This window comes from Myxocyprinus asiaticus, chromosome 42, assembly GCF_019703515.2.
Source record: "Myxocyprinus asiaticus isolate MX2 ecotype Aquarium Trade chromosome 42, UBuf_Myxa_2, whole genome shotgun sequence".
NCBI lineage: Eukaryota > Metazoa > Chordata > Actinopteri > Cypriniformes > Catostomidae > Myxocyprinus > Myxocyprinus asiaticus.
The window spans coordinates 17,789,426-17,816,549 of NC_059385.1; the positions used below are offsets into that span (position 1 = coordinate 17,789,426).

Sequence of the window (27,124 nt, forward strand, 5' to 3'; positions counted from 1 at the left end):
CGAGAGAACCGCAGCCTTATGAGGATTGTCAAGCAAAATCGATTCAAGATTTTGGGTGAACTTCACAAGGAATGGACTGAGGCTGGGGTCAAGGCATCAACCACACACAGACATGTCAAGGAATTTGGCTACAGTTGTCGTATTCCTCTTGTTAAGCCACTCCTGAACCACAGACAACATCAGAGGCGTCTTACCTGGGCTAAGGAGAAGAAAAACTGGACTGTTGCCCAGTGGTCCAAATTCCTCTTTTCAGATGAGAGCAAGTTTTGTATTTCATTTGTAAACCAAGGTCCTAGAGTCTGGAGGAAGGGTGGAGAAGCTCATAGCCCAAGTTGCTTGAAGTCCAGTGTTAAATTTCCACAGTCTGTGATGATTTGGGGTGCAATGTCATCTGCTGGTGTTGGTCCATTGTGTTTTTTGAAAACCAAAGTCACTGCACCCGTTTACCAAGAAATTTTGGAGCACTTCATTCTTCCTTCTGCTGACCAGCTTTTTAAAGATGCTGATTTCATTTTCCAGCAGGATTTGGCACCTGCCCACACTGCCAAAAGCACCAAAAGTTGGTTAAATGACCATGGTGTTGGTATGCTTGACTGGCCAGCAAACTCACCAGACCTGAACCCCATAGAGAATCTATGGGATATTGTCAAGAGGAAAATGAGAAACAAGAGACCAAAAAATGCAGATGAGCTGAAGGCCACTGTCAAAGAAACCTGGGCTTCCATACCACCTCAGCAGTGCCACAAACTGATCACCTCCATGCCACGCCGAATTGAGGCAGTAATTAAAGCAAAAGGAGCCCCTACCAAGTATTGAGTACATATACAGTAAATGAACATACTTTCCAGAAGGCCAACAATTCACTAAAAATGTTTTTTTTATTGGTCTTATGATGTATTCTAACTTTTTGAGATAGTGAATTGGTGGGTTTTTGTTAAATGTGAGCAAAATCATCACAATTAAAAGAACCAAAGACTTAAACTACTTCAGTCTGTGTGCACTGAATTTATTTAATACACGAGTTTCACAATTTGTGTTGAATTACTGAAATAAATGAACTTTTCCATGACATTCTAATTTATTGAGATGCACCTGTATTTTAGTTATAGGGCCCATTTTCTGCTTTTATAAAGCTTTGGTATTCTTTTCAAAGCTTGAAAGCTCCAGTCCCCATTCATTGTAGCTGCATAGTCAATGGCGACCTGTACATTCTTCAGAATTTCTCCTTTTGTGTTTCACTGAAGAAAGAAAATCATATAAATGAGGAACGTCATGAGGGTGAGTAAATAATGATAGAATGTAAATTTTTGTATAAACTACTGTATATATTTAAAACCACTTGGAGGGGAGCACAGTGTTTATGAAAGTGTGTGCATCTCACCTGACTGGCAGCCAGCCAGCCGTATTTGTCTTCTGTGAGATTCATGTCACGGTCAAAAGCGTATAGTTGTCGGTATCGCAAATGCTCAATGTCCACAAGGTTGAACTGGCGACGGGCATAATAGTAGCTCTCGTTATTTCCTCTTCTGGGAAAGTCAAGCCATTCCGGATGGCCAAACTCATTACCTAGAGAAAGGAAAGTTTTGAAAAAGGAACATTACAAAAGCTGATAAAAGTACATTAGTTAAAATGAACAGTAGTTTTGAAAAATATATTTGAAACATGTAGGACTGAACTCACATGAGATGAAAAATCCAGTAATATCAGTAGCCTAATGAACAGTTACGATACCATTACTGTCTAATTATGATTAAACAGTAATTATCAGCAGCCATGTCACCCTGCAGCTCTCACCTGGTTGCCTACTAAAGCTAAGCAGGGTTGAGCCTGGTCAGGACCTGGATGGGAAACCCCCTGGGGAAAACTAAGGTTGCTGCTGGAAGTGGTATTAGGGAGGCTAGCAGGGGGTGCTCAACCTGTGGTCTGTGTGGGTCCTAATGCCCCAGTATAGTGACAGAAACACTATACTGTTAAAAAAAAAAGCACTGTCTTTTGGATGAGACATTAAACTGAGGTCCTGACTCTCTGTGGTCATTAAAAATCCCATGGCATTTCTCGTAAAGAGTAGGGGTGTGTCCTGGTCAAAATTCCCCCCCCCCCATTGGCCTTTATTTATCATGGCCACCTAATAATCCCCATAACTCAATTGGCTACATCACTCTTCTCGCCTCTCCACCAATAGCTAGTTTGTGGTGGGTGTTCTGGTGCACTATGGCTGCTGTTGCATCATCCAGGTGGATGCTGCAAAATGGTGGTGGTTGAGGAGATTCCCCCTATACTATGTAAAGTGCTTTGAGTGCCTAGAAAAGTGCTATATAAATGTAAGGAATTATTATTATTATTTATAATATTCTGTAAAGCTGCTTTGAAATTATGTGTATTGTAAAAAGCACTATACATATAAAAATGACTTGACTTCTAAAAAGCTCATGTATTTTACATGGAGCTGGGCTGCGTCATGGGGGCCGCCATGCTGAAATCACATGACCAGTCAAATACTACTCATTTTATCTCCATGACCCTCCTATCATTGGACACTTTCGCTCATAAAATAAACAAATTATGGCTGACTGCGAATACCACATTTCTACATTGGCAGCAGTAACCGAAAACTATTGCTTTTACAATAAGCTGTATCCACTCCACTAGGTATCAGTATAGCAGTGTCTACACACTAAAATTGACACTGTGAATACTTCAAAGCTATAAAGACATTGAAGGATCCATTACAAGGAGATGAATAAGTGAGAAATAAATAAAAAAAGAGGGAGAGAAAGAGGGAGGGTATCGGAGCGATCAAATCCCCCAGCTTCCACTTGAACTTTACTTAATGTGCATAGGGACCTTCTGCGGCAAATAATTCCGATAGAGTCATATCATGTGTCAGCTAAAGAGAGACAGGGCATAGTCTAGGAGAGTGCAATGCAGTGGATGCTCTCACAAAGACCTGTAACAGCTCAGACTCCATAATTAAACGAAGGGAGTGGAGATGACAAGACACTTTGTCTCTCTTACGGCCCCTGTCACCTCCGTGATGTGGCTTATCCTGCTGTTCCATGCGCTGAATACAGACAACGATAAGGGATGTCCATTGCTCTCCACCTGCACATATATTACAATAATCTTAAATTGTTCACTGTTCGCACCTGCGCCATACACCTGGAAGTTATGGGAGAGCATTAAAAAGATGGGTTTGAACAGATTCACTGTTTGTTGGCAGAATGGATATCTAGAGTCAAAGTTGAGTCTTGGCGATGTATAATGCTTCTGTTAATTTTGTTTGAAGAAGATACTATGGATTCACAGCCTGTGTTGTGCATAATCCAGGTGTTGCATGTATTAGTCTATGATCTTTTGGAGAGATGTATGGAGTTTATTTCACACCAGTGGTTGATTGACAGGTAAGAGGAGTCGAAGCATTTCTTTCGAAGGTCAGATCAATACAGGCCATGTGCCTGCAGAGCTATAACTTGGAACCATACAAGGGAAATGGATCCTTTCATCAAAGCCAGAAGAACTGCTGCAGTCTAGGTACTGTATATGCTAAAGGTATATTTTGCTCAAAAATTAAAATTCTGTCACTATTTACTCACCCTTGTGTTGTTCCTAACCCATATGACTTACTTTTTTCTCAGTGGAACACAAAAGGAGAAATTCTGAAGAATGTACTGGTCACATTTTCTATGCAATTACAATGAATGGTGACGGAAGTTTTCAAGCTTCAAAAAGCAAGCAGAAGTACCATAAAAGTATGATTCAATAACCAATATAATTTATTCTGAATGTATATAGAATATATTCTCATATTTTGAAGTCATACGATGGCTTTGGGTGAAAAAGAGACCTAAATTAATGTTGTTATTCACTGGAAATCATGACATCTACTCCAGCTCTCCCTGTACTGAAAAAAATAAAACAATAAATCTCAAGTGTTCGTGCCGCCTTAAAATTTTAAGTTGTGTCAACTTAAGGGGGAAAGTTGCTTAAATGGAACAAAATTGACTTGAATCAATATAACTTGTTAAAGGGATAGTTCACCCAAAAATGAAAATTCTCTCATTATTTACTCAACCTCATGCCATCCCAGATGTTTACGACTTTCTCTCTTTTGAAGAACACAATTGAAGATTTTTAAAAGAATACCCCAGCTCTGTAAGCCCTCACGATGCAAGTGAATGGTGACCAGAACTCTGAAGGTCCAGAAGGGACATAAAGGCAGTATAAAAGTAATCATTAAGAGTCCAGTGGTTAAATCCATATCTTCTGAAGCGATCTGATTGGTGTGGGTGAGAAACAGATCAATATTTATGTTTTTTTTTTTTTTTTACTGAAATTCTACACTTTCACATTCTGGTGTGGAAGTGACTTTCACTTTCACATTCAGCCACCTACTGGTTGGAGATGGTCAAAGGTGGAGATTGATAGTAAAAAATGACTTAAATATTGATCTGTTTCTCATCCACACCTATCATATTTCTTCTGAAGACATGGATTTAACCACTGGAGTCGTATGGATTACATTTATGCTGCTTTTATGTCCTTTTTGGAACTCTGGTCACCATTTACTTGCATTGTATGGACTTAAAGAGCTGAGATATTCTTCTAAAAATCTTCATTTGTGTTTTTCAGAAGAAAGAAAGTCATACACATCTGGGATGGCATTAGGGTGAGTAAATGATGAGAGAATTTTCATTTTTGGGTGAACTATCCCTTTAAATTAGCTTAATGCCTTTTAAGTAAACTTGACCTTCGTAGTAAAATCAACTTTATGTTTCGTTTTGTGAACGAACTGTTGTCACTGAAAGTGACACTGAAACAAACACAACAACCAACAGCATAAATGAAAGCACCGAACAGTAAAAAAAAAAAAAAAAAAAAAAACAGTAATACTGCAATTTGCATAATTTATGCATGCCACAGTGCAAGCTGGGAATCTGAATATGCAAGCATGATATGCGTAGATCTCTTGACTTATATTTTTGATTTCAGCTAAATAGCTATTTTAAGTTCAATAACTTATCACCAGGGCCACTGCTGGCCAAATTGATGCCCTACACAGAGCTCTGTGATCGTTGGACGGGGGTGAGTGGGTGGGTGCTAGGAGTTGCAAGGTGATGCAAAAAAGTGTGAAAGTGTGAGCGCGAGCCGATCGTCTGTGTTCCACGACTGATACCGGGTCCTTGAATAACATACAGTATAACCTTCAGAAAAGTTTGAATATAGTGCACAAATAATATGGCCTACTTTTATGATACTTTTATGGCATTTTTTCATCATTTTCTAAGCTTGAAAGCTCCAATCCCCATTCATTGTAGTTTCCTGGAAAAGAGTGCCCAGTACATTCTTCAAAGCCTCTCCTTTTGTGTTCCATAGAAGAAAGAAAGTAATACGGGTTTTGAACGACATGAGGAGTAAATGATATTAAATTTTTCATAAATGGGTGTACTATTCCTTTTAGAGTTACAATTTCACCTGTATTCTTTCACACAGCCAATGGATGGATAAAGGGACAGATGCTACAGTCTACAAATGAAAAAAGTCTGGCATGGTGGCATTAACTCTTCTGTTCTGAATCCAAAAAATGACACCTTCTATTAAGATCCTTCTAAATAAGACAGGATAAAATTTGTCAGTTAATGCAAACACACTTTTTCTGTTTTAAATTAGACAGCCTGGCCTCAAATAAACACATGAAGTGCATTCACACACATACAGGTACACACACTTCCCTTTTAAAATTTCACTGAGCCTGTAATCTGACCTGATGTGTAGTGATGTTTGAAGTCAAGTTTTTCTTTGGTTACTATAGCGTGGGGCCAAAGATCCCGGTGAGCTGTAATGGGAATTAAATAGTTTGCATGAAAAGCCCTCCAAATGAACCCATAAATAAGAAATGGGCTTCTTTTTAACTCTCCATCTCTTTCATGTGTAACAAGCTGCAAGGTGGAGATTAGATAGTCTTTGAGTTCAGTGTCAATTTGAAGCCAAAGAAAGAAGCTCTTGCCTCTACTGTTAAAGATAATATGACTTGCATACAGTCTGTTTAGAACTGGGGACAAACAGATGAGGCTCAATCTGGATTATGGTTTGAGAATAAAGAAAATCAATGGACACATGATGCACAAAGCAAAGCAGTACTACATACATTTTGAGAATGATATGCATGTGTCAATGAATGCTACATGAGGAATTATTAAACTATGCTATAATAAGGAATAATATTTTCAGGTTTGTTTGTAATTAGCCTAATACAATGCTACAAGTTACGTTTGAATTACCTATCCAAACAACAGGTAATTAAGCTTCCAACTTTCTGCACACATTTAATTGGATATGTCGGATACTATGATCAGTCAAGTGTATCTGGAAAGCAAATTTGGTTGAATATAAAAAGCATTTAAATTTGATTTATTCAAAAAAGAAAAAAAGAAGAAAAAAAGAAAGAAAAGTGAGTCACACCAATTTCAGACTCTTTTTTTATTTTTTTATTTTTTTATATATATTAATGTCTTACTAGGGTTGTTTACAAGAGGAAAATTAATACAGGTTTTCTTTCATGGCATCACCACAGCAAAATTATATGACAACCATAGTTAATGGGTTCTCACGCTAATCAAATGATATTTCTTAAACAGAACATTTAATTTATAAAGCCTCAAATTAGATTAAAAAATATATTTTTCTACATTTTGGAGAAATAAAATTGTGTAAATGTGTTAGGCAGGGAAATAAATATACTGTGAGCAAAAATGCATCAGTCATATTTTACAGAGCTGATGGGTGTTTATGCAGACATTTGTAAATAGAGCTTCCCTTTACTAAACCCACATCATTAAGGACTAACTCCATAACTAACTATGCACCATACAGACAAACATTTATTATGATTTACTTAAAATATGGCTGGGGTCCCTCCTTCAGTGTAAGTCTATGGTGCTTTTTCACCTGTTTAGGCATCAGCTCGACAAACATATTAAATTTAATTGCTTAGAAAATAAATAGTACAACTTTTTTCTCAAAAAGCTGCAAGATCTGATTTACCATTCATGTTTCTCAAATGGGACGAGTGGGAAGCAATAGTAATAGTGTTTGCCTGAGCAAGCACCACTAATAATGCAAATGTTATCACTACACACAAAAAAATATGCTTATACATACAAAAAGTCACATTTTGCATTTATATGTGACAGACACATGAATGTATTAAGATGTCAAAACTATAAGATCAGAACTGTTTTGTATCAGGCCACATCCTTGTGGTTCCCTGTTGAGATTGCTGGGTAAGATGCCTCTGCCAAAAAAAAAAAAACAAAAAAAAACGCTTGAAACTTTGTTGGATGCCTCTAAATGAATGTCTATGTGTCTGGCTGCTTTTGTTAAGTTGTGGTTTGCCTCTTCCTGTCTTAATTAGTGGAAAGAGGGTCTGTATAATCTATACACTCCCTCTATACTCCCATAGGAGCACACATATGCTTTTACTCCTGCCTTGGTCTAATAACATCAACTCAAAAACTCTAAAATAAATAAATAAATTAAACCAGCTTAAACAGGTTTTCTGGTCTTAGCTGGTCTCCCAGCCTGGTCAGACTGGTCTGTTTTCTGGTTTTAGAATGGTTTTATGCACTTGTCAGCTGGTCAGGCTGGAAGACCAGTTGGTAGACCAGCTAAACCAGTCTAAGCTTGTTTAAATTGGTTGAGTTGGTCTCGCAGCCTGGTCTAGCTATTTTGTATCAGGCCATGACTTTGCGGTTCCCTGTTGTGACTGCTGGGTAAGATGCCTCTGCCAAAACAAAACTTTAAACATCTCCAAAGACTTAACTCACTTTTGCTGGTTTTAGAATGGTTTTGTGCACTTGTCAGCTGGTCAGACTGGAAGACCAGCTAAAGCAGCCTTAAATCGATTTAAGATAGACTAGTTGGACTAACAGCCTTGTCAGGCTGGTCTGTTTGCTGGTTTTAGAGAAGTTTTGTGTACTTGTCAGCTGTCAGGGTTTAAGACCAGCTGGACAACCAGCTATACCAGCCTAAGATAGTTTCAGATGATCTAGCTATTCTCCTACCCTGGTCGAGGCTGATCTGTTTGCAGGTTTTTGTCACAGTCTCGGTGAGTCAATCTGTCTAATTCTGTTGTGTCTGTGTGTTTTCTCCCGGTCCCTCATGTGTTTACAGGTTCCATGTGAGGACACGAGTGGCATCGCCTAGCAATGCTGATTTGCGCCTCTTGTTCTGATGATCGTGACACCTGTGTCTCATTTCCCTTTTCCTGTATAAGCTCCTCTCATGTTCTGTCCTGTGCCATATTGTTTTGTGTAGTCAGTCAATTCAGTCTTGCCTCTGTCTGTCTTGTTTTATGTTTTGCTCTTTATTTCAGTTAGTTCCTGCTATATTGCATTATTGGACTTTATTCACCAGATATCTCAACTCACCATCTCTCCACCATTATCACTCTGCCCAGACAACCCAAGTTGCCACACTACTCTGCAGTCTGTTACCTCCTACCTAGATTTACTCTGTTGTGGACTTTACATAGTTTCTCTGCCGAATTTTCCTTGAACTGTTTAATAAACATTCATTACTGTTCCTCTGCGTTTGAGTCCATCTGTTCTCATTTGATGGTTTTAGAATGGTTTTGTGCACTTGCCAGCTGGTAAGGCAGGAAGTCCAGCTTGTCAACCATTTAAACCAGTCTAAGGTGGTTTAAAATATTCTAGCTGGCCTTCCAGTCTGGTCAGGCTAGTCTGGTTGTTGCTTTTAGAACAATTCTGTGCACTTTTGAGCTTGTTAGGCTGGAAGACTGGCTGGCCAACCAGTTAAACCAGTCTAAGGTGGTTTAAAATAGTCTAGCTGGACTCCCAGTCAGGTCTGTTAGCTGATTTTAGGTTGGTTTTATGCACTTGTAAGCTGGACAAGATGGGAGACCAGCTAGAACATCTTAAACCAGCTAAGACCAGCAAACCAGCTTAGGCTGGTTTAAACTGATATTATCAGCAGGGATAGAAGCCGTACACATAACGAAACAAAAGTTTAAAATGAAATTGAATGTTTAAGAGGCAGATTCTGGCACTGTACAATGTCATACTGGCTAATTTTATTTCATCATTTTATCTTGGTGGATGTATCAGCCCCTGCCAGTATCAACGTATAATCACATTAAATGGCTGAAACAGATCAATATGGCACCATTCACCGAAACTGTTAGTCTATTTATGTACATGAAATAATTCTGATGGAATCAAGAGGATCAGCTTTCAATTGGACTGTGTCTTCAGTTTTATAATTAATGCAGCGTGTTTTCAAGTCTAGCCACGTTTACTTTAATGATACAATAAATTCAAGGCCCTTCTCAAAAACGGGTTTCTTAAGGGGTCTTTTATCAAATGAAATGCTACAGTATGTTCCAATAGCAATGCTATAGTGAACTAGCAGGGACAGAACGGAATGTTCTTAAAACAAATGGACAATTGCCAGACCAGTAAATTTACAGTAACAACAGCTATTTTAAACAAAAAGAACAGGGTAAAAGCATGATTTGTTCCAGGCCAACACTTCCAGCCTACAAACGAAACTCTGTTTCGCTGCACGAAAAAAATGGCACCCCTTTCAAAATCAATTAAAGCCTCTTCAGGCACACTGCTTTCCTGTGTGATTCTCAGGCCTTGTCTGGCAGCCTCCGCACTGTTAGGCTAATGCCTCTCTGATCTCCTGCTGAAATTTCTATTAATCAGGACTGGTGTCTTCCTGCTTGCACTTCCACATACTGTACAGCAGTGAGAGCCTGATTTGTTCTTGTTTTTATTTAACCTCCTTTTAACTTGAAATGTACATTCTTTTTCTTCTTATTTCTCCCACGCAAACTTTGAAACCTTGGATGTGACGATAGCGGATTAAATTGGTGGATTATTAGCTTTCCTGCCACGCTGAAAAAGAAGAATGAGTCATTTACGAGAGAAAAATATTGTGTTTTTGTACGGTATATAAAAACATAAGCAGTCTGAGCAGATGTTTAACAAGACAACCAATGAGTGAAATTTGAAAGTCCTACTCTCTTTTTTAACATTGATTAAGCTCTTTCATGTTTAACAGACACTGAGCTGAAAAGCCCTTAGGTTGAAAGAGCATGTACTGCATGTAAAAATCCAGCAGAATATGTTAATAAGCAGCCTAAATAACAGCAACCAGCAATGATGGTCATAATAACAAACAGCAAAGGCAGACAGGCGTAACGGTTTTTGATCAGTTCTCCAGTTCCTTTGGAGAGCCAAAGTCAATGAGAGAGAACTACTAATCAGAGGAACACTGCTAACATCAATGTCCAATAGCACAATGATCTGGTGAGAAAGAGGATACAGAGGAATAGATGTGCACCACAACGATCACATGAACGCATGGATGTAAATCTTCCAAAACAAGAAGCAGCTCACAGTTCAAACAGCAACCCCTGAAACGAGCTGGTGTATTTACAGAGCTGTACATGTCAGCGTGTTGACTGGTGCAGGAGATGATGTAGCTGCAGCATGCTAATTAATGGTGTTAGCGGGGAGAGAGATAGATGTGTTTGTGTGAATGGATTTGAGCAAATCTGAGCATTGATTTGAGAAGGAGTGCAGTCTAGTCTTTCCCCTGCACAGCCAGGGCAAATTTACTCTCTTCCACCAAGTGCTGCTTTTAGCAACTTGCACTATATGAAAATTCAGTTATTAAAAGACATAGTAAGGAGAAGTTATTTTCTGCAAATAGCTTTTTACTCTGAAAGCACACAAACACACGGACGTCTATTCAATAAGTTCGCTATTAGTGCGTTTGCTCATCTGTAATGTGACTAAAATGTTTTTGAGAAGTTCATGACTAAGAATGCATGTAAATCTGTTCTTTTTAAGATATTTCACAGACAGTTTGAAGATGAATGTGTGTTTACTGGCTAAATACACCATTTAAAACTCACTAGAGAACAGAGAATTAATCTGGGATCAACTGCAAAAGAGACTTTTGCAAGAGCTATTTATTTTTGACAAACCTGCAATTAATATGTTGTCAATTTGTAGTATACAATATAACTGGAATGTACTCGCATTTATCAAACACTTGCTATAATGCTTGCTGTAAATCTGCAGCAGAACTCATGTGCACGTTATAATATGCACTGTAAAAATAATTCTTGATAAGTATTTGTCTTTTTTTCCAGTTAAAAATATCTACATATCCTTAAAATAAGTTCCATTATTTAAGAAGCAAAACTGATTAAAATATTAATAGACTACTTATATTCAGATCAGTGTAATGTAATAAGTTTATATTTGTATTATTTTTAGTAAATTTAGTTAAGAAGAAAAACAATCTGACAATGGGGTACGAAAGATAAATCTAAGATAAGATATTAATAGATAATTTAATGAAAGAGATACAAGCTCTAAAAGCAAGTTTTATTATCAGACACAGTTTTTTTTTTTTTTTTGCAGGGTGAGTTTGATGCAAATTTGGTGCAAACAGCGTTGTGTAAGTTACTCAAAGAAAGTGATCCACTTTAAATTACCATTTACATTTCTAAAATTGTACTTGGATTATTGATTACTTATATATATATATATATATATATATATATATATATATATATATAAATATATATAAAGAAAACTTCACATAATCAGTTACTTTACTCTAAAGTTACTTTCTAAAACAGGCCTACTTTTCAAAAAAAAAAAAAAAAGAAGAAAAGTTTTTCTGCTCAACAAATTCAAAATAATGTATATCTTTCCTTCTTGTTCAGTGTTGCACACAAGTCATACACTCTATTCTTCCTTGCAATGACTCATTAGGGGACACACCCCCTTTAAGTGTCACAGAAACACAAAACAGAAGAGTACATATAAACATAATTCACATTTTAAATGTATTCTACATAATTAACATTATTTTAGAAATATGTGTATACCAAGTAATGCAGATAGAACAGATTAAATTAATTGAAATTAATAACTGTAATGTGATTAGAAGAATTTAAAATGTAATGTTACACTACAAGATTAGATTTTATTATGGAGAATGTTCATGACAAAAGTACTAATTGATAGAACTCAACAAGCACTTCAGAACATCATGTGCTAGCTTGTCACAAAGAGATGACAACAAAGATAGCTGCACTGATGATAAATAAATGATATTTAGCATTTTTAGGATGAATCTACAGAATTATGACCCAATGTTTTGATGTTATGGACAAAGTTTCCTCATTAAATGCAGGTATTGCTCCTTCTATGCTCTCCAAATATTCTTTAGTACAATGCAAGATTTTCTTCCTGGATGAAGAAAGCTTTAGCCTTGACATGTCAGATTGATTCTTTTGCTCGAACAATTTGTTCTCGCTCAACACGGGCTAAACGACTCCCTCACCATCGATCCGATGGCACTGCTGTTTGCCGTCTGGCCTTGACTGTTTCAAGTCTCAGGCATATTTTCCTATTCTCTCTTTCTAATGTGCTCGGCTCTGTGGCTAAGAACTCGCCTCTGTGTGCAATTACACCGAAGTGCCTTTACTTACTATTTGCAAGGTGCAGTGATGGTGACCTTTGGACATTTTATCATTTTTCAGTTTTCTGTTGCACAGACATGGATGAGTAGACAAAGTTAAATGCTTTTATGTGTTTGATAGAAGAGGAGTGCGTTTGTAATGAAAGACATCTTTACTCATCCAGACAGCAATCTTTTACCGCCTTGGGCCCGGAGTGGCCGAGACTAATTTCTTCTCCTGGAGACGAGCCGGATGTGTTGTGTTGTGTGTACACACTCAGCTTCCTTTGCCTTCTTTTTGGCCACTTGTCTGAGATGATTTTCCATTGATTTTAAAGAAATGTGGGCAAATAAATATCTGTCAAGTTGGAAGCCCGTAACTATCTCTATTTTTTTTATTGTAATTTCAACTGGACCCCTGTCCCACCCCCATCAAATAATTAAGCAATAAAGCATGAGAGGTCAGGCTATATTGTATAAATATATAGATAGGATAGTGTTAGGCATGACCAATGACTATATTCACAATATAGCATGAGATAGCAAGTGCCTTACTGCTATTATAAAACATCATCATACATCATAAAAATATTGGAAACACTTTTTTATTAAAAGTGTTTTTAAAAACAAAGTTCCATCCTTCCAGCAGTGATACACACAATAGCTAGCTAAATATGTGTTTAGCATAGTTGCTACTATATCAGCATCAAGGAACAACAAACTGTTTTATATACTGTAATATATATATATATATAATGAATAAAATAAACATGAAAGAAAAAATGGATGACTTAATGAGCATGTGTACAGTAGTAGAAACAAACAAAAGAAAACTATTAAAATATTTCAAATAACTGTAATAGCAACACAGTAGGCTCATTTTTTGGTCTACTTCATCAAATATGGAGTACATACTTGAACAAATGGGAGAGTTTAAGCTGATCATCTCTGCAGCATTTTACTGTGGTTTGATGAAATTCTGCTTTCCTCTAAAGCGCTTAAACTATCCCTACACACCAAAAGTGGGAACTAACCCTTTAAAATCAACTCAGACTAATTCTCAGAGGAGGCTATCATCTGCTCATAATCATTCACTAAGGTTCTCACTTTCTCAATATGCCAAACAACCTCACAACTTTATAGCGTAACCTAGTTTATGCCTGCCAAGAACACCACCAAACCCACTTCCTCTCATTCAGTGGAGGCACACAGCACTAAGTACTAAGTACCCAGAAAAACTGGTTTCCAAGGAGACTTACACATGAAGTTGAGGTAGCCCTCCCCTCCCAGGCTGTGAGTGAGGAGACGGATGAGTTTATGGAGCTGGATGCCACGATCTATGACAGGTGTCATGGCAATGAGAGCGCTCATGTTGGTGTACATCTCCTTGTCCATCAGCCAGAAGGCCAGAGACTTGTCTCCAACCAATGCCTAGAAACAAGCATGGAGATGTGGCATGTGTAACTTATAACCTTGTATAACATTTATAAAAGAGTCTAGTCTCAATAAAAAAAAAAAAAATTACAGTATGAATGGTGACCAGCACAGCTATTGAAGCTGGGTTAATCAGCATGGTCTATCTGATGAATCTGGTTGACCAAAGGAATCCTGCTGGTTAAGCTAGTTTAGAAGCCTTCCAAGGACACCAGCAGATCAGCAATGCTGATGTTTTCATCAGGGAAATGACAATGTTTTAAAAACTCTTTCTCTTCTCATTAAATACAATTACATCCATGAACATTCAAAATTAACAATACCAACCTGGTCGTGGCTCTCAGCATATGTGATTGAGGCTTCCCCTCTCCTTCTGTTGGTCAGGGTGTGAACAATGGTCCCTAATTCCCAGTCCTCATCCCTAACTTCCTTCAGGATCTTTAAAGAAAAATCAAACAAGCAAAAATTATTTTTAAGTGTGAAGACTCAGGGCACAGTTATGGAAGACCTGGAGATAAAAGTGAATTTTAAAATGGTGTTTCAAGTATGCATAACTTGTTTTTCTCTGGAACTATAAATGAAAAGAAATGATTTTGTTCAATCAAAATATGCAACTACTAATTTGTTTATTTCAATTAACCACAACTAAAACTTTTAACCTCTGCAAACTTAATTCATATATTTAAATAACTTTAAAAAAATATGTTTTTGAAATCATGAATATGCTTTGCATTAACTTTTTAATTTTTTTTAATTTTTTTTAACCCATGTTAATTTAATAATTAAACTATATAATTTTAGGTGACTTGAAATGTGCTAGTAGTGTTACTTAAATATTTTCTGGCAACTGACTGCCTTGTTTAAGTTTCCTTAACTTAAATGTGAACATTTTGTAACAACATTTATAATAATAATAATAATAATAATAAAGCAAACAGTATGCAGTAAACATATTTTGAATATAAAAAGACAAGGTACAATTATCATCAAAAGATGAGGCACAACACTGAAATTTTATTTTTTTTAAATCAACACATTTGACAGCGACAGGATAAATTGTCTACAGCTGCATTAGTGTTGCAAATCCTTCAACGTTAAAACCTTATAAAGCCACCTGTGTTTAAAACTCTTTTGGGTCACTCAGATCCAAAGCATAGATCAGTCCAAATGTAAAAAAAAAAAAAAAAAAAAAATGCATCTGAAATCCAGGGCAGGTGGGTGATGACTTCACTTTCAAGAACAGAATTTCTGACCAGTTTGTTGTAAACTGCAGCATCTGTGAGTTCTCTGACCGCTGTTAACAGGGCAACTGGTGGCTCCAACATCTGGCTCTTCTTTAGCCCTGAAATGCAGAAATAGAAAAAAAGTGGCAAAATTAAGGAATAATTTATTAAAATCTGTTTCAAAATAAACACCTGCTTAAAAGAATAATTCACACAAAAATTCTATCATAATTTACTCACTTGTTCCAGACCTGTATGACTTTATTTCTTCCATGGAAGACAAAAGCTTTTTTTTTTGTTTGTTTTTTTAAATCGTCTTCTTTAAAGGGATAGTTCCCCCCAAACTGAAAATTCTCTCATCATTTACTCACCCTCATGCCATCCCAGATGTGTATGACTTTCTTTCTTCTGCAAAACACAAACGAAGATTTTTAGAAGAATATCTCAGCTCTGTAGGTCCATACAATGCAAGTGAATGATGATCAGATCTTTGAAGCTCCAAAAACCACATAAAGGCAGCATGCAAGTAATCCATAAGACTCCAGTAGTTAAATCTATGTCTTCAGATAAAAAAATAAATAAAAAAAGTTTTTACTATAAATCTCCACTTTCACTTTCAGATGTGAAACTGAAACTAAACAGGCTTTCAGATGTGAACGTGAAAGTGGAGATTTATAGTATAAAAGTACTTAAATATTGATCTGTTTCTCACCCACACTAATTATATAGCTGTCGGAGACATGGATTAAACCACTGGATGGATTGTATGGATTACTTTTATGTTGTTTTTAATGGCATTTTGGAGTTTCAAAGTTCTGGCCAGCCTTCACTTGCAATGTATGGATTTACAGAGCTGAGATATTCTTCTAAAAATCTTGATTTGTGTTCTGTTGAAGAAAGTCACACACATCTTGGATGGCATGAGTGAGTAAATAATAGGGATGCACCAATATGGAATTTCTGGGCTGATACCGATAACTCAGCTCATTGCAGCCAATACCGATAACCGATATTTAAAAAATAAATAAAGGTTTACATTTTTCATCCTTCAACCTGGAACTGCTTGCTAATTCATTAAAAGCTTCTCATTTTAAAATAGGTGTCATTTAAAAGCTTAACATTTTGACTGCTATTTAAGGTTTGACAGATGTAACATGAACCATAAATGTGCCTATATTACAGATGTATGCTGATTTAAATGAGAAATAAATAATAATGCACTTGCATAAATTATGGTGCCCATTAACATAGGTGTTTACTGTAATCCTGGTGACTTGCTCACAGAGAGAGAATAGTGAACTTCTGTAATAATGCATTAAACCAAAATGAGGCGATGAACTGCATGTAATGAATATTAAACAACAAAACACACAAAACAAACCCTAATCTCTGTATACATGGTGTATTATTAGTGCCAGCAGCCGGACTGCGAGTGCAGCGGTGGTTTGTGGATGTTATGAATGTACGTGCTTGTGCTTATGTCTCATTCACAGACACTTGCTACAGTGCTCATCTGTGACAGTTTCACCGTATAACTTATTAAATGTGCCATTTTAGGTTGTGCTTGGACATTTCCACGACCTTCCAGTGAAAATCAAGTTTTTAACCTTGTTTACATGTCCATATGGTGTTTTTTATATGCTAGAAGACCATGAGTGAAATCAGCAGTCAACACCATGGCTGAGCATTTTTGCCAAGGAACTGCAGTTTACCAAAGACAGCATCAAAAACACTGATTCAGACAGCCAGGCTTTCATATGTCACAAACCTAAGGAACCAATCCCGTCAACTTGCGGGGTGGGGCTTTCCATATCAACAGCATACGCTACGTCAGTATTTTGAAAGACATGTTCTATTTTCGGATGCAAAGTTGCGAAAGGACAAATGGTGAGCCTTCATGTATTACCAAAGGATCTGAAAATCCGAGATAAATGGGTGCAGTATTTTGGGAAAATCATAATATCCCAGCAAAACTTCCAGAGAAAACTCGGGTTTACAGTACTCATTTTCCAGAGAACTGATTTGAAAATTTTACCCAAAAACAGATGGGTTTTGCCACTAAACTTATATTACTATAACTGGGGCAGTAGCGGTTTTAACCACCATGCAAATCATGCAATTGCGTGGGGCCCCGGACGTTGGGGGCCCCCGGCCCGAGTAGGAAAGCACTGCAAAAACCGCTTGAGGTGACATGTTGTTCTTGGTACACATGCGAATACGCTGTTGTCTGCAGTCTCAGAGCAGTTCACGAAGCCGCCGGGTTCGGGTCAGTAGGACTTTGGGTTCGGGTTTGTAATTTATGAAAAAAAAATATACAGGCCTTCCGAACTTGTTTCGCTCACGCGCGCTCACACAGATAAGTGCTAACGGATGAGGGGCCGTTCACACTGAACGTGTTTTTGCGTGCGTCTACACTGTTTCAACTGTTTTTCTATGTAAATGCGCTGGATGAATGTTCTTAACTGCTGTACCGTGTCTCGCTGTTTCTTCAGTGTCTCACGTAGGACCGGCACATTTTTAGACACTGTGTCAAGTTAACAATAACTTCAGCTTTTAAAAACGCATGTTGAGATACCTGTGTTCTGTTTCATTCATTGCACTGCGTCTAAATTGTTTTTAGCGCAGGTGTCGCAAAGATTTAACATTCTGAACAAGTTCAGTTACATGTTGATTGTTACATTTTTTTTTTTACATTATTCCAGATTATTCTGCACCAAGCAAAGTTTTTTGTAAACATATATGTAGGTAAATATTGCATTTTTATCACTGTATTGTGGAAAAACTGGAAAACGTGCATTCATTATCTTTTAACTAGATTTTTATTTCAATAAACATTTTGAATGTACTTGGCTACAATGGCTGATTGGAAGAATTTAAAATTATGATTTCAAATACTTTTTGTCATTTTTTTTAGCAACATTTTTTGAAAAGTTGGTCGGTTGCTTGGGGCCTCAGAAATCATAAACCCGCCCCTGTCCTGGGGACGCAGCGAGCCCGAGCTGCAGGCGAGCGGTGCAAGGGTGAGTGGAGATGGAGGCGGGACTAATTTGCATATTCATAGATCCGTGCATACTTAATAAGGCAAATGTGTAAAGTTATATCTAAGCCATTTTAAGGCATGAAGGGATTATTTTCATGGAAAAAACTTTTAAATATTTAATTTTGATTAACAAAGATGAGTTTTTAGGGGTTAAACCAGTGACTGGAGAGGGACTTTAATCACAATGCTGCGATGTAAGTATTGATATGCTATTTCCTACATTCTGTTTATGTTTCATGAAGTAATATGTGAAAATGATAGCCCCCATGTAACATGCACGTTTTTGTCACATTTCGTTTATTGCCTCATGAAACAAACAGAATATGGGAAATACCATTTTTACTTACAGCAGATGACTAAAACCAGCCCCAAAACAACGTAACAAGGTGCAGAGACAATCCTCACAGAGCAACATGAGCTTGGCTCTCACACAGACACGCTGTGTATGCACACGCGTACTGTTGCTTGAGACTGCCCGAGTCTCTGCCTTAAAGAAAGATGCCACAGGCAGTCAGAGAATTTCAGCCACAAGGAAATAAACTGTAACAAATTATCTATGGAAATATTGGCAGCAATTCCATTATCGGCGTATAATAATATTTAGATTTTCCCGGGTATCGGCCAATAATATATCGGCTGCCAATATATCGTGCATCCCAAGTAACTAATGACAATTTTCATTTTTGGGTGAAGTATTCCTTTAAGTTTCAAAACTGAATGATTTAGAAATGTGATTAAAGTAATTTACCCTGCATGTTTTTAAGAATCTTGAGGCATCTTCTCTCAGCAGCACAGGAAGTGCACAAAGCACAGTAATTCGACTTGTATGGACACTATGTTGATCCTGAAAGTACATATTTAATCTAGCGTTAAATATTGAACATGATGAATGTGTTATTTGAAAACCCTTTAGTTCCCAACCAAATTCATAGATTTTGTAACCTTCACAGTAGTGTGAAGATTGGAAAGATTAGGCCCAGATGGAATCTGCAGACTTTGTTGGCTCTTTCTGCATAGATTTAATATTATTTTGATGGCACCCATTTACATGCATTGTATGGACAAACTGAGCTGAAATGTTCTTATAAAAATCTTCACTTCAGTTCTGCTGAAGAAGGAAAGTCATACACATCTGGATTGGCTAAAAGGCAAATAAATCATGAGAGGATTTTCATGTTTGGGTGAACTAACCCTTTAAAGGTACAGGTTTTCCGAAAAATGAATCATTTACTCACACTCATTCCATTCCAGATGTGTATGACTTTCTTTCTTCAGGAGAACACAAACAAAGATAATCTCAGCTCTGTAGGTCCATACAATGCAAGTGAATAGTGACCAGAACTTAAGCTCAAAAGCACATAAAGGCATCATACTGTAAAATTAATCCCTAAGACTCCAATGGTTAAATCTATATCTTCTGAAGTGATCCAGTTGGTTTTAGGTGACCAAAATAACTAAATGTTCACTATAAATCTTGAGCACCATCTCCTTGGCGATCATGATTTCAAGCTTGATTACACTTCCTTTAGCGCCATTTAGCACTCTACAAATGCATTAATCACCAGGAAGCATATTCAAGCTTGAAATCATGATCATGCTTAGAGATTGCAGTGGCAAGATGTACAGTGAAAAGGGTTTTTTATTTTGGTCTGTTCTCACCCAAAACCAACAGGATCACCTCAGAAGACACTGATTAAACTACTGGAGTCTTACGGATTACTTTTATCATCCATCATTTACTTGCATTGATTGGACCAACAGAGCTGAGATATTCATCCAAAAATCTTTGTGTTCTGCAGAGAAAATAAAGTCATAAACATATGGGATGGCATGAGGTTGACACATGATGAGAGAATTTTCATTTTTGGGTGAACTATCCCTTTAAAGGCAGCATACAAGTAATCCATATGACTCCAGGTGTTTAATCCATATCTTCAGAAGTGATATGATAGGTGTGGGTGAGAAACAGATCAATATTTAAGACCATTTTTACTATAAATCTCCACTTTCAAATTCCTCTTCTAGTGTTTTGGTGATTTGCATTCTTTGTGCTTATCGCCACCTACTGGGCAGGGAGGAGAATTTATAGTAAAAAAGGAAGCGGTATGATAGGTGTGGATGAGAAACAGATAAATATTTAAGTCCTAGTAACCATGATTTTACTATATATTGTAACCATTACAGTAACCATGTTTATATTGTGGTTACTATGATTTTACTACAAATGCCATGGTTAAACTATGGTTACTGTTGTAAAACAATGATTGTTATTTAAGCGCAAACCTGTTGAAGTGTTTAACAAATAGATTATTCTTTGGATTTGGCAGTATTATTATTTTTTCTGAACAAAACAAATAACGAACCGTACCGAAACCGTGAACCTTAAACTGTGATACAAACCGAACCATGAGAAATTTGAACCGTTACACCCCTAGTACCCATACACTTGCATTGTATGGACTTATAGAGCTAAAATATATTTTGTGTTCAGCAGAAGAAAGTAAGCCATAAACATCTGGGATGGCATGAGGGTGAGAGGATTTTTATTTTTGAGTGCAATCTCCCTTTAATTTTGGTACAGGCTTAAATTATTCTGCATAAAGTCAAGGCAATGTCTGTTGAACCACAGAACAATATTAAACAACTAAGACCAAAATACCTTTAAGTAATAAATCAAGAGAATCTCCGCAAGATCATCAGAAGTCTTTTCCATCTTCAATGTCTTCTGATGATATAAAGTCATCAGCAAAGACTGTGCTGATTAAATTCTGCATACGTGTTTGGTCGATTCTGGTTTATAAAGTGCTACAACTAAGCAAACACCTGAAAGAGAGAGATAAGAAAGGCTAGTTATATTTACAATGGAATGAAAACACAGTCCTATGTTATTCCTACAAATTATCAAACTTGTCCATGTACACAACAGTTTTACCTGGACATTTTTATTTCTCTTCAACTTGCTTGGTGGTCAAACAATCTCCAAGTCATAAAAAACAAGGGAGAAACACATTAATTCCAACGTTGCCCATTTAGAACAAATAATAAAAAACTATGGTTATTTTACAGTAAACACACACTCAAGTACACGCACACAAACATATCTGTTAAGCCCCGTACACACATGCAGCGACTTTATCGCTTAATGTTGCTAGTCTCTTTACTGTGAAGTCACCAGTGGGTGTTCCTTCTACTGTCGCTCTAACGTTATTGATGGCAGGGGTGTAAAAAGTACTCAGAAATTATATTTAAGTGAAAGTATGGATACTTGGTGAACATTTTACTCAATTAAAAGTTCAAGTATCTAGCCAAAAACATACTTGAGTGAAAATAAAAAAGTATTCACATTAAACTGTACTTAAGTATTAAAAAAGTAAAAAAAGAAAAACTTTTTTCCTAGCTAGAATGAAATCAAGATAGGAGATGTTGTTAAATTCGAATGGTTTGTTAAGTCACCTTTTTACTGTCTCTGATGACTGTCATTTTTCTCCCCCAGTGGCATTCACAACCTGGTCATAGAATCATCTTTCAATAACTACAGTTTTGCTAAATGTTTTTATATGGCCTGTTGCACATAACAGAAGTTTCCTGGTGGAATGAACACTAGAGGCATTAAAACAACAATGACTTTTATCCTCTTTCACTCAAATCACAGGTGAAACAGCAGATTATCAGTTCATAAACACTATTGGCATGCTATCTTATTACATATAAACACTTTTACTCTAGCGAACGACTAATTTTAACATTTGTATCACATAACCAACTACATTTACAAGCTTGTTTTAGTGTGATAAAATTGCACGGTAGCTCAACTGATAGAGTGTTCCATATGCAATACAAAGGAGAAGGGTACGAGTCCTGAAGTGCACGCAAGACAACACAAAAGTGTCGTGGAAGCACCACAAAATGAGATGGTTGCTTCATTTGCTTTTTATGACACTGTCAGTTAGGTTTAGGTTTAAGGTTTAGGGTAGGGAGGTCAGTTTTGTTGATTTAAATAAAACTTGCCACACAGTGGACATTTCACTTCGGAACTGCCCTGAGACGTTTAATGAACCACATAATTTTATTTTGCAACAATGTTGCCACAGTCACACAATGTTCGTTGCATGGGAGGAAGCACACACAAATTGCGATGTCACAGCACCCAGCCCCTTGAGACATAAAGAAAGATCAAAACATTTCAAAATAAGCTTTGAAGAAAGTTAGTAAAGTTGTTGGTTTTGTGAATTGCTTTCTGAGGTTTGCTGCCAAACCTTGCAGTTGAGTAGATGGATAAATTCAATAAAATTCACAATTATATTTGCTCAGATTCCATTATTTTTATTATCATTATTATTTTTAGCATTATCATTGCTGGTTTTATAGTTATTATAATTATTAATAATTGCCAAACAACAACAACAATAACTCAAATAGGGAATAGAAGTTCATAGATATGATTTAAATATGAAGGCAAGTGTAGAAATTAATGAACAAAACAAATTACAAAAGCCTTTTGTTTATATATATATATATATATATATATATATATATATATATATATATATATATTTGCAACGTGAATGATCATTTTTGACTTCATAACAGCCAATCTGCAAAAGTAGCAGGCGTTTAGAATAAAGTTCAAGACAAAAACCTCCAGTGTTTCTCACTTCGTGCTCATAGTTTTGAATGAATACATCACATTCAGTCGGCGGTCACGTATGGTCTAGTCGCACATATATTTCAATGTATCTGAAGCTCAAATCAGATCCGAAATTTGGCCTCTGCAGATGGTTGGAACTCCACACAGCAGACTGTGTGACACTTCATTTGAAATGACTGACCTCTGGTCTGTCAATCTGTCGTTTTTCAGATGCAGTGAAAAGGCGACATCAGTTCAGTAGGACAAAAGAAAATGATCTGCAAAAACTTCATGAGTACTTTTCAAGTTTAAATCAAATTGTAAGGATAAAAAGTACAATTTTGTCTTTGGAAATGTAATTAAGTAAAAGTACAAGTATTCTGTTTAAATTGCACTTGAGTAAAGTACAAATCCCCCCAAAAAATACTTAAGTATAATACTTAAGTATTTTTACTCAGTTACTTTACACCCCTGATTGGTGGACTGCACGTCTGGCCATATATTTTGAAAATATGGTCACAGATGAGGCATTTTGCTAGTAAAACTACGATTTCATTCTAATTTGATAAGAAATCAGTTTTCTTGTCCCTAAAAATGCACATTCTGCAGGGGAGAGTGTTTTTATATGAACTACATCAGTGCTCAATGCATCATAATATTAATAAGACAAACAAACTATCTATGTACGAATCAAACTCAGACTGCCGACCATTTCTTTTCCACGCATCATTTTTTTAATTATATCCATGTATGTGGTTACAGACGAATCATATAGAACAGTGAAATCACTCACAGAACCTTCTCTGTCTTGCCTGCGCTCGACTCCATTATCTCAATGGAGACGGATGGCGTGAGCTCCACTGACACCGTCTTCACTCCTATTGGTTGTCGCTCCCGAAAGCCGCTCCTCATTTGCATCAAGTTAAACTTCCTCACAATCACAGATGAGTGGTGGTGGTGTAGTGGACTAAAGCACTGAACTGGTAAGTGGAAGGCTGTTGGTTCAATCCCCACAGCCACCACCATTGTGTCCTTGAGCAAGGCACGTTGCTCCAGGGGGATTGTCCCTGTAATCAGGGCACTGTAAGTCACTTTGGATAAAAGCGTCTGCCAAATGTAATGTAATCTTTTCTCAATTTTGTTGTGTCGCTCGCCACGCCCACATCTAGTTGCCAGAGGTCGCTGTCGCTCATGTCACCAGAAGTCGCCAGCTCTCATTGACAATGAATGAGATGAGGTCGCTTTGTCGCTGGAAGTCGCTGCATGTGTGTACGGGGTTTTACTTACCTCGGAAACTTGTACCATGCGAACAAGTCCAAACAAGTCCACTGAGCTCTCAATATTCTTAAGAATGGGGAGAAAAACGAAAAGTCTAGCAGTTAAATTACACAACAGCAATCTTAAAAAACTTAATTAAATCTAAGGACTCAGGCTTACTCCACTCAACAAAAATTCCTATATGATGAAATGCTTGTAAAATGTAGAAATTGTACCTCCGTCGATCCACAGAGGAGCTGCACGCTGCATCAATTAAAATACTATCCTGTAGACGGACAAAAATGCTCTTTAGATAACTGTTATTCTTTTTGTATTCTAAATACCCTAAAATATCATATTTAAACTGAAGTCAAACTATTAAGTTAGTTCAATAACCTTCCAACATTAAGTACTGTTTGGGATATTTATGTAAATACTTCTAAATAATAAAATATTTGTGTATGTAACCCGGTGTAATAATTCAATAGATATTTTTTTTATTTTTTTTTATTTTATGTACTTATTTTAGGTATAATCTATATTGTTGTGAATTAGCACCATGTTTGTTATTAAGCTGATGGTGTTTTTTTATTTTTTTTTTATTTTGTGTTTTAACATTTTATGGTTTAGCCAATCGTGTTCCCTTGCTGTGTTAGATGTCCAATCAGTGCTCTGGGTCAAGGGTAAATGGGGCGAGAAGAGGGAAGACATGAGAGGAAGAGAAGGAGAGCAAGAGGGAGAAGAGCGTGCGATCATCTGGTGTCTAAATGTTTCACAAATATAGCGTGAACAATGCTGTATTGTGTTACAATTGAATCTGTAGTTAGTGTGTTGTCAAATCAAGAACTGAAACTGAGCCTACAGCGATGTTTAATAATTATTTCTCAACTAAATATTCCTGTGCATTTTTTACTCAGCTGCCATTAGCTAATACAGTGAATAGACTCTTTACAGAGACTGAACAGGGTCTGGTTTTCTCAGTTGGACTGTGTGTTCATCTAACGAGTCATCAGTACGAAGATTCGTGGTAATTACAAACGAGGATAACACCAGATAGATCTCTGAGTCACCGGGAGCGCTCAGAGTGCCTCTGGCCCTGAGGGAATCACCGCGATCACGGGCGTGACTGACATCTAACATCAGGAGGTGAAACACGCTCTTCTGAATAGAGCCTTAAAGGTATTTTTCTGTGTTTATTGCTTTGTGTTGAGTGAGAGGTCTTATATTTTTTTGACCACCATGCACCCCAGCTACGAACAGGCCTGCAACGTTTAAACTGAAACATTTATACTCATATTGCTGGCTTATTTTGTGAAACTAAGAGTTAATTGAGTTTAAAAGAAAAGAAAAGAAAACGAAGAGAGAGTTTGTGGACTCATCTAAAGGTACTTACATAAAAAGAGTGAGAGAGAGAACTATTTAAAGAGGTAAATATTTGAAACTGTTTATTTGATCCTTTGGGAGTAATCAGTGGATTTGTTTAATTCATTGAATTCATATTGTTTATGTACATATATATATATATATATATATATATATATATATATATATATATATATATATATATATATATTTTTTTTTTTTTTTTTTTTTTTTTGCATTTTATATTTCTAAAGTCAACTGAAAATTGATTCCTTTTACATTCATATTAGTAAATTGTTTATTTTTTTTTATACTTGAGTGTTTTCAGTGTGTTAATTTGAGTTAACAAAGATAAAAATTGAAAAGTTACTTTAGTTACCTAGTGAAATTGTTAAAAAGAGATATAAAATCCCAATTTATTACTGAGTATAGTAGCAAGTTTGAAGCTTAAGGGACCCAAGGAAAGTAGTAACCTATACAGTTACATAAAAGGTAAAGTGAGTAAATAACCACACGTAGACCAAACAAATTGGAAAAACCAAAGTTGATTAATAAGAACTCAGGGCACTCCCTTATATATTTGTAAAGGAAAGGGTTAAAAGTGCTACATAATTTGGAGGCACCGCTGGGATCCTTGGGTGTCCCGTCACAGTTGTGTGCAGCAAAAGAAGAAACAAAACAAGTCTCAGTAGTCATATAATTGTCACCGAGTGACGATGACTGCTCATTCTCTGTATCCTGAGCTGGAGGGTGAGCTTAGGGGATGGTGTCGAGGAGAAATGATCAACAAAGCACATGCGCTAATGGTAATTGTCCCTGAAGATATTGACATTTCTCAGATTGAAGACACCCTCCAAGCTGTTAAAAGTCTGGGGCGAGTATACGTGAGAGGACGAATGTACAACAGCAGACTGGATAGTTTGACTGTTTTATGTGAATGTAAAGAAGTAATACTTCCCGAAATACTTCCCACAGATGGAACTGTAGCCTGGCCGATTGTCAAAGTGACACAAAGTCCAGTTTCACAAAGTGCTCCCCCTAGTGCAGTGCCTACTGATTTGCATAATGATAGTAATGATAGCAATGTTCAGACATTCTTGGACGCACATGATGGCTCCGCTGAGTCCATTATTCGTGCCGTAGAGGATTTGCTATGTAAAATAGAAAAACCAGTGGGCGATAGCAGTAGTTATCGTTGCCTCCGAGTTTTCTCTGGAACGGTGCCAACTCCCACTGGAGAAGAGCCTTTGTACTGCTGAATCGGGGGACGAGCTGTATATAACTTTTCGGTTGATGCAGCAGCAACCCAGTGAGAAACTTTCTGACTTTCTTAGAAGACTGGAACAATCTTTGACTAAAGTCATACAGCGAGGTGGTCTGTCTATTGACTCGGCAAACCGAGCTGTGAAAGATGAAGGGGTGTCAGCATGTCCAGTAATGAAAACTACAACATTCGAAAGTTGTCCCAACCCCGAAGTGACAGCACTGAAAAAACAGATCAAAAGACTGCAACACAAAGTGCAAAGTAAAAATGTCATTGCACCTGTCACATCTTTACCTTGTTGCATCCTTAGGAATTGTTGCAGTACCTCTAAGCGGAATAAGTCCAGAGAGGCAGATGAATATTACTGCTACCACTGTGGAGAAAGTGGACATTTTGCAGCAAAATACAAAAAT

General features: G+C 36.9%; 1 protein-coding gene across 1 annotated transcript in view; it reads right to left on the reverse strand.

The window, feature by feature from the left end:
* The window catches only part of LOC127432841 (1,4-alpha-glucan-branching enzyme-like), a 261,140-nt gene that overhangs the window by 63,215 nt on the left and 170,801 nt on the right, over positions 1-27,124 (reverse strand). The window contains exons 11-13 of the mRNA XM_051684290.1: positions 14,266-14,376; positions 13,764-13,935; positions 1,382-1,566 (exon numbers count right to left, since the gene is read on the reverse strand). Coding sequence (XP_051540250.1) covers positions 1,382-1,566; positions 13,764-13,935; positions 14,266-14,376 — 468 coding nt within the window. The remainder of the gene's footprint in view (positions 1-1,381; positions 1,567-13,763; positions 13,936-14,265; positions 14,377-27,124) is intronic.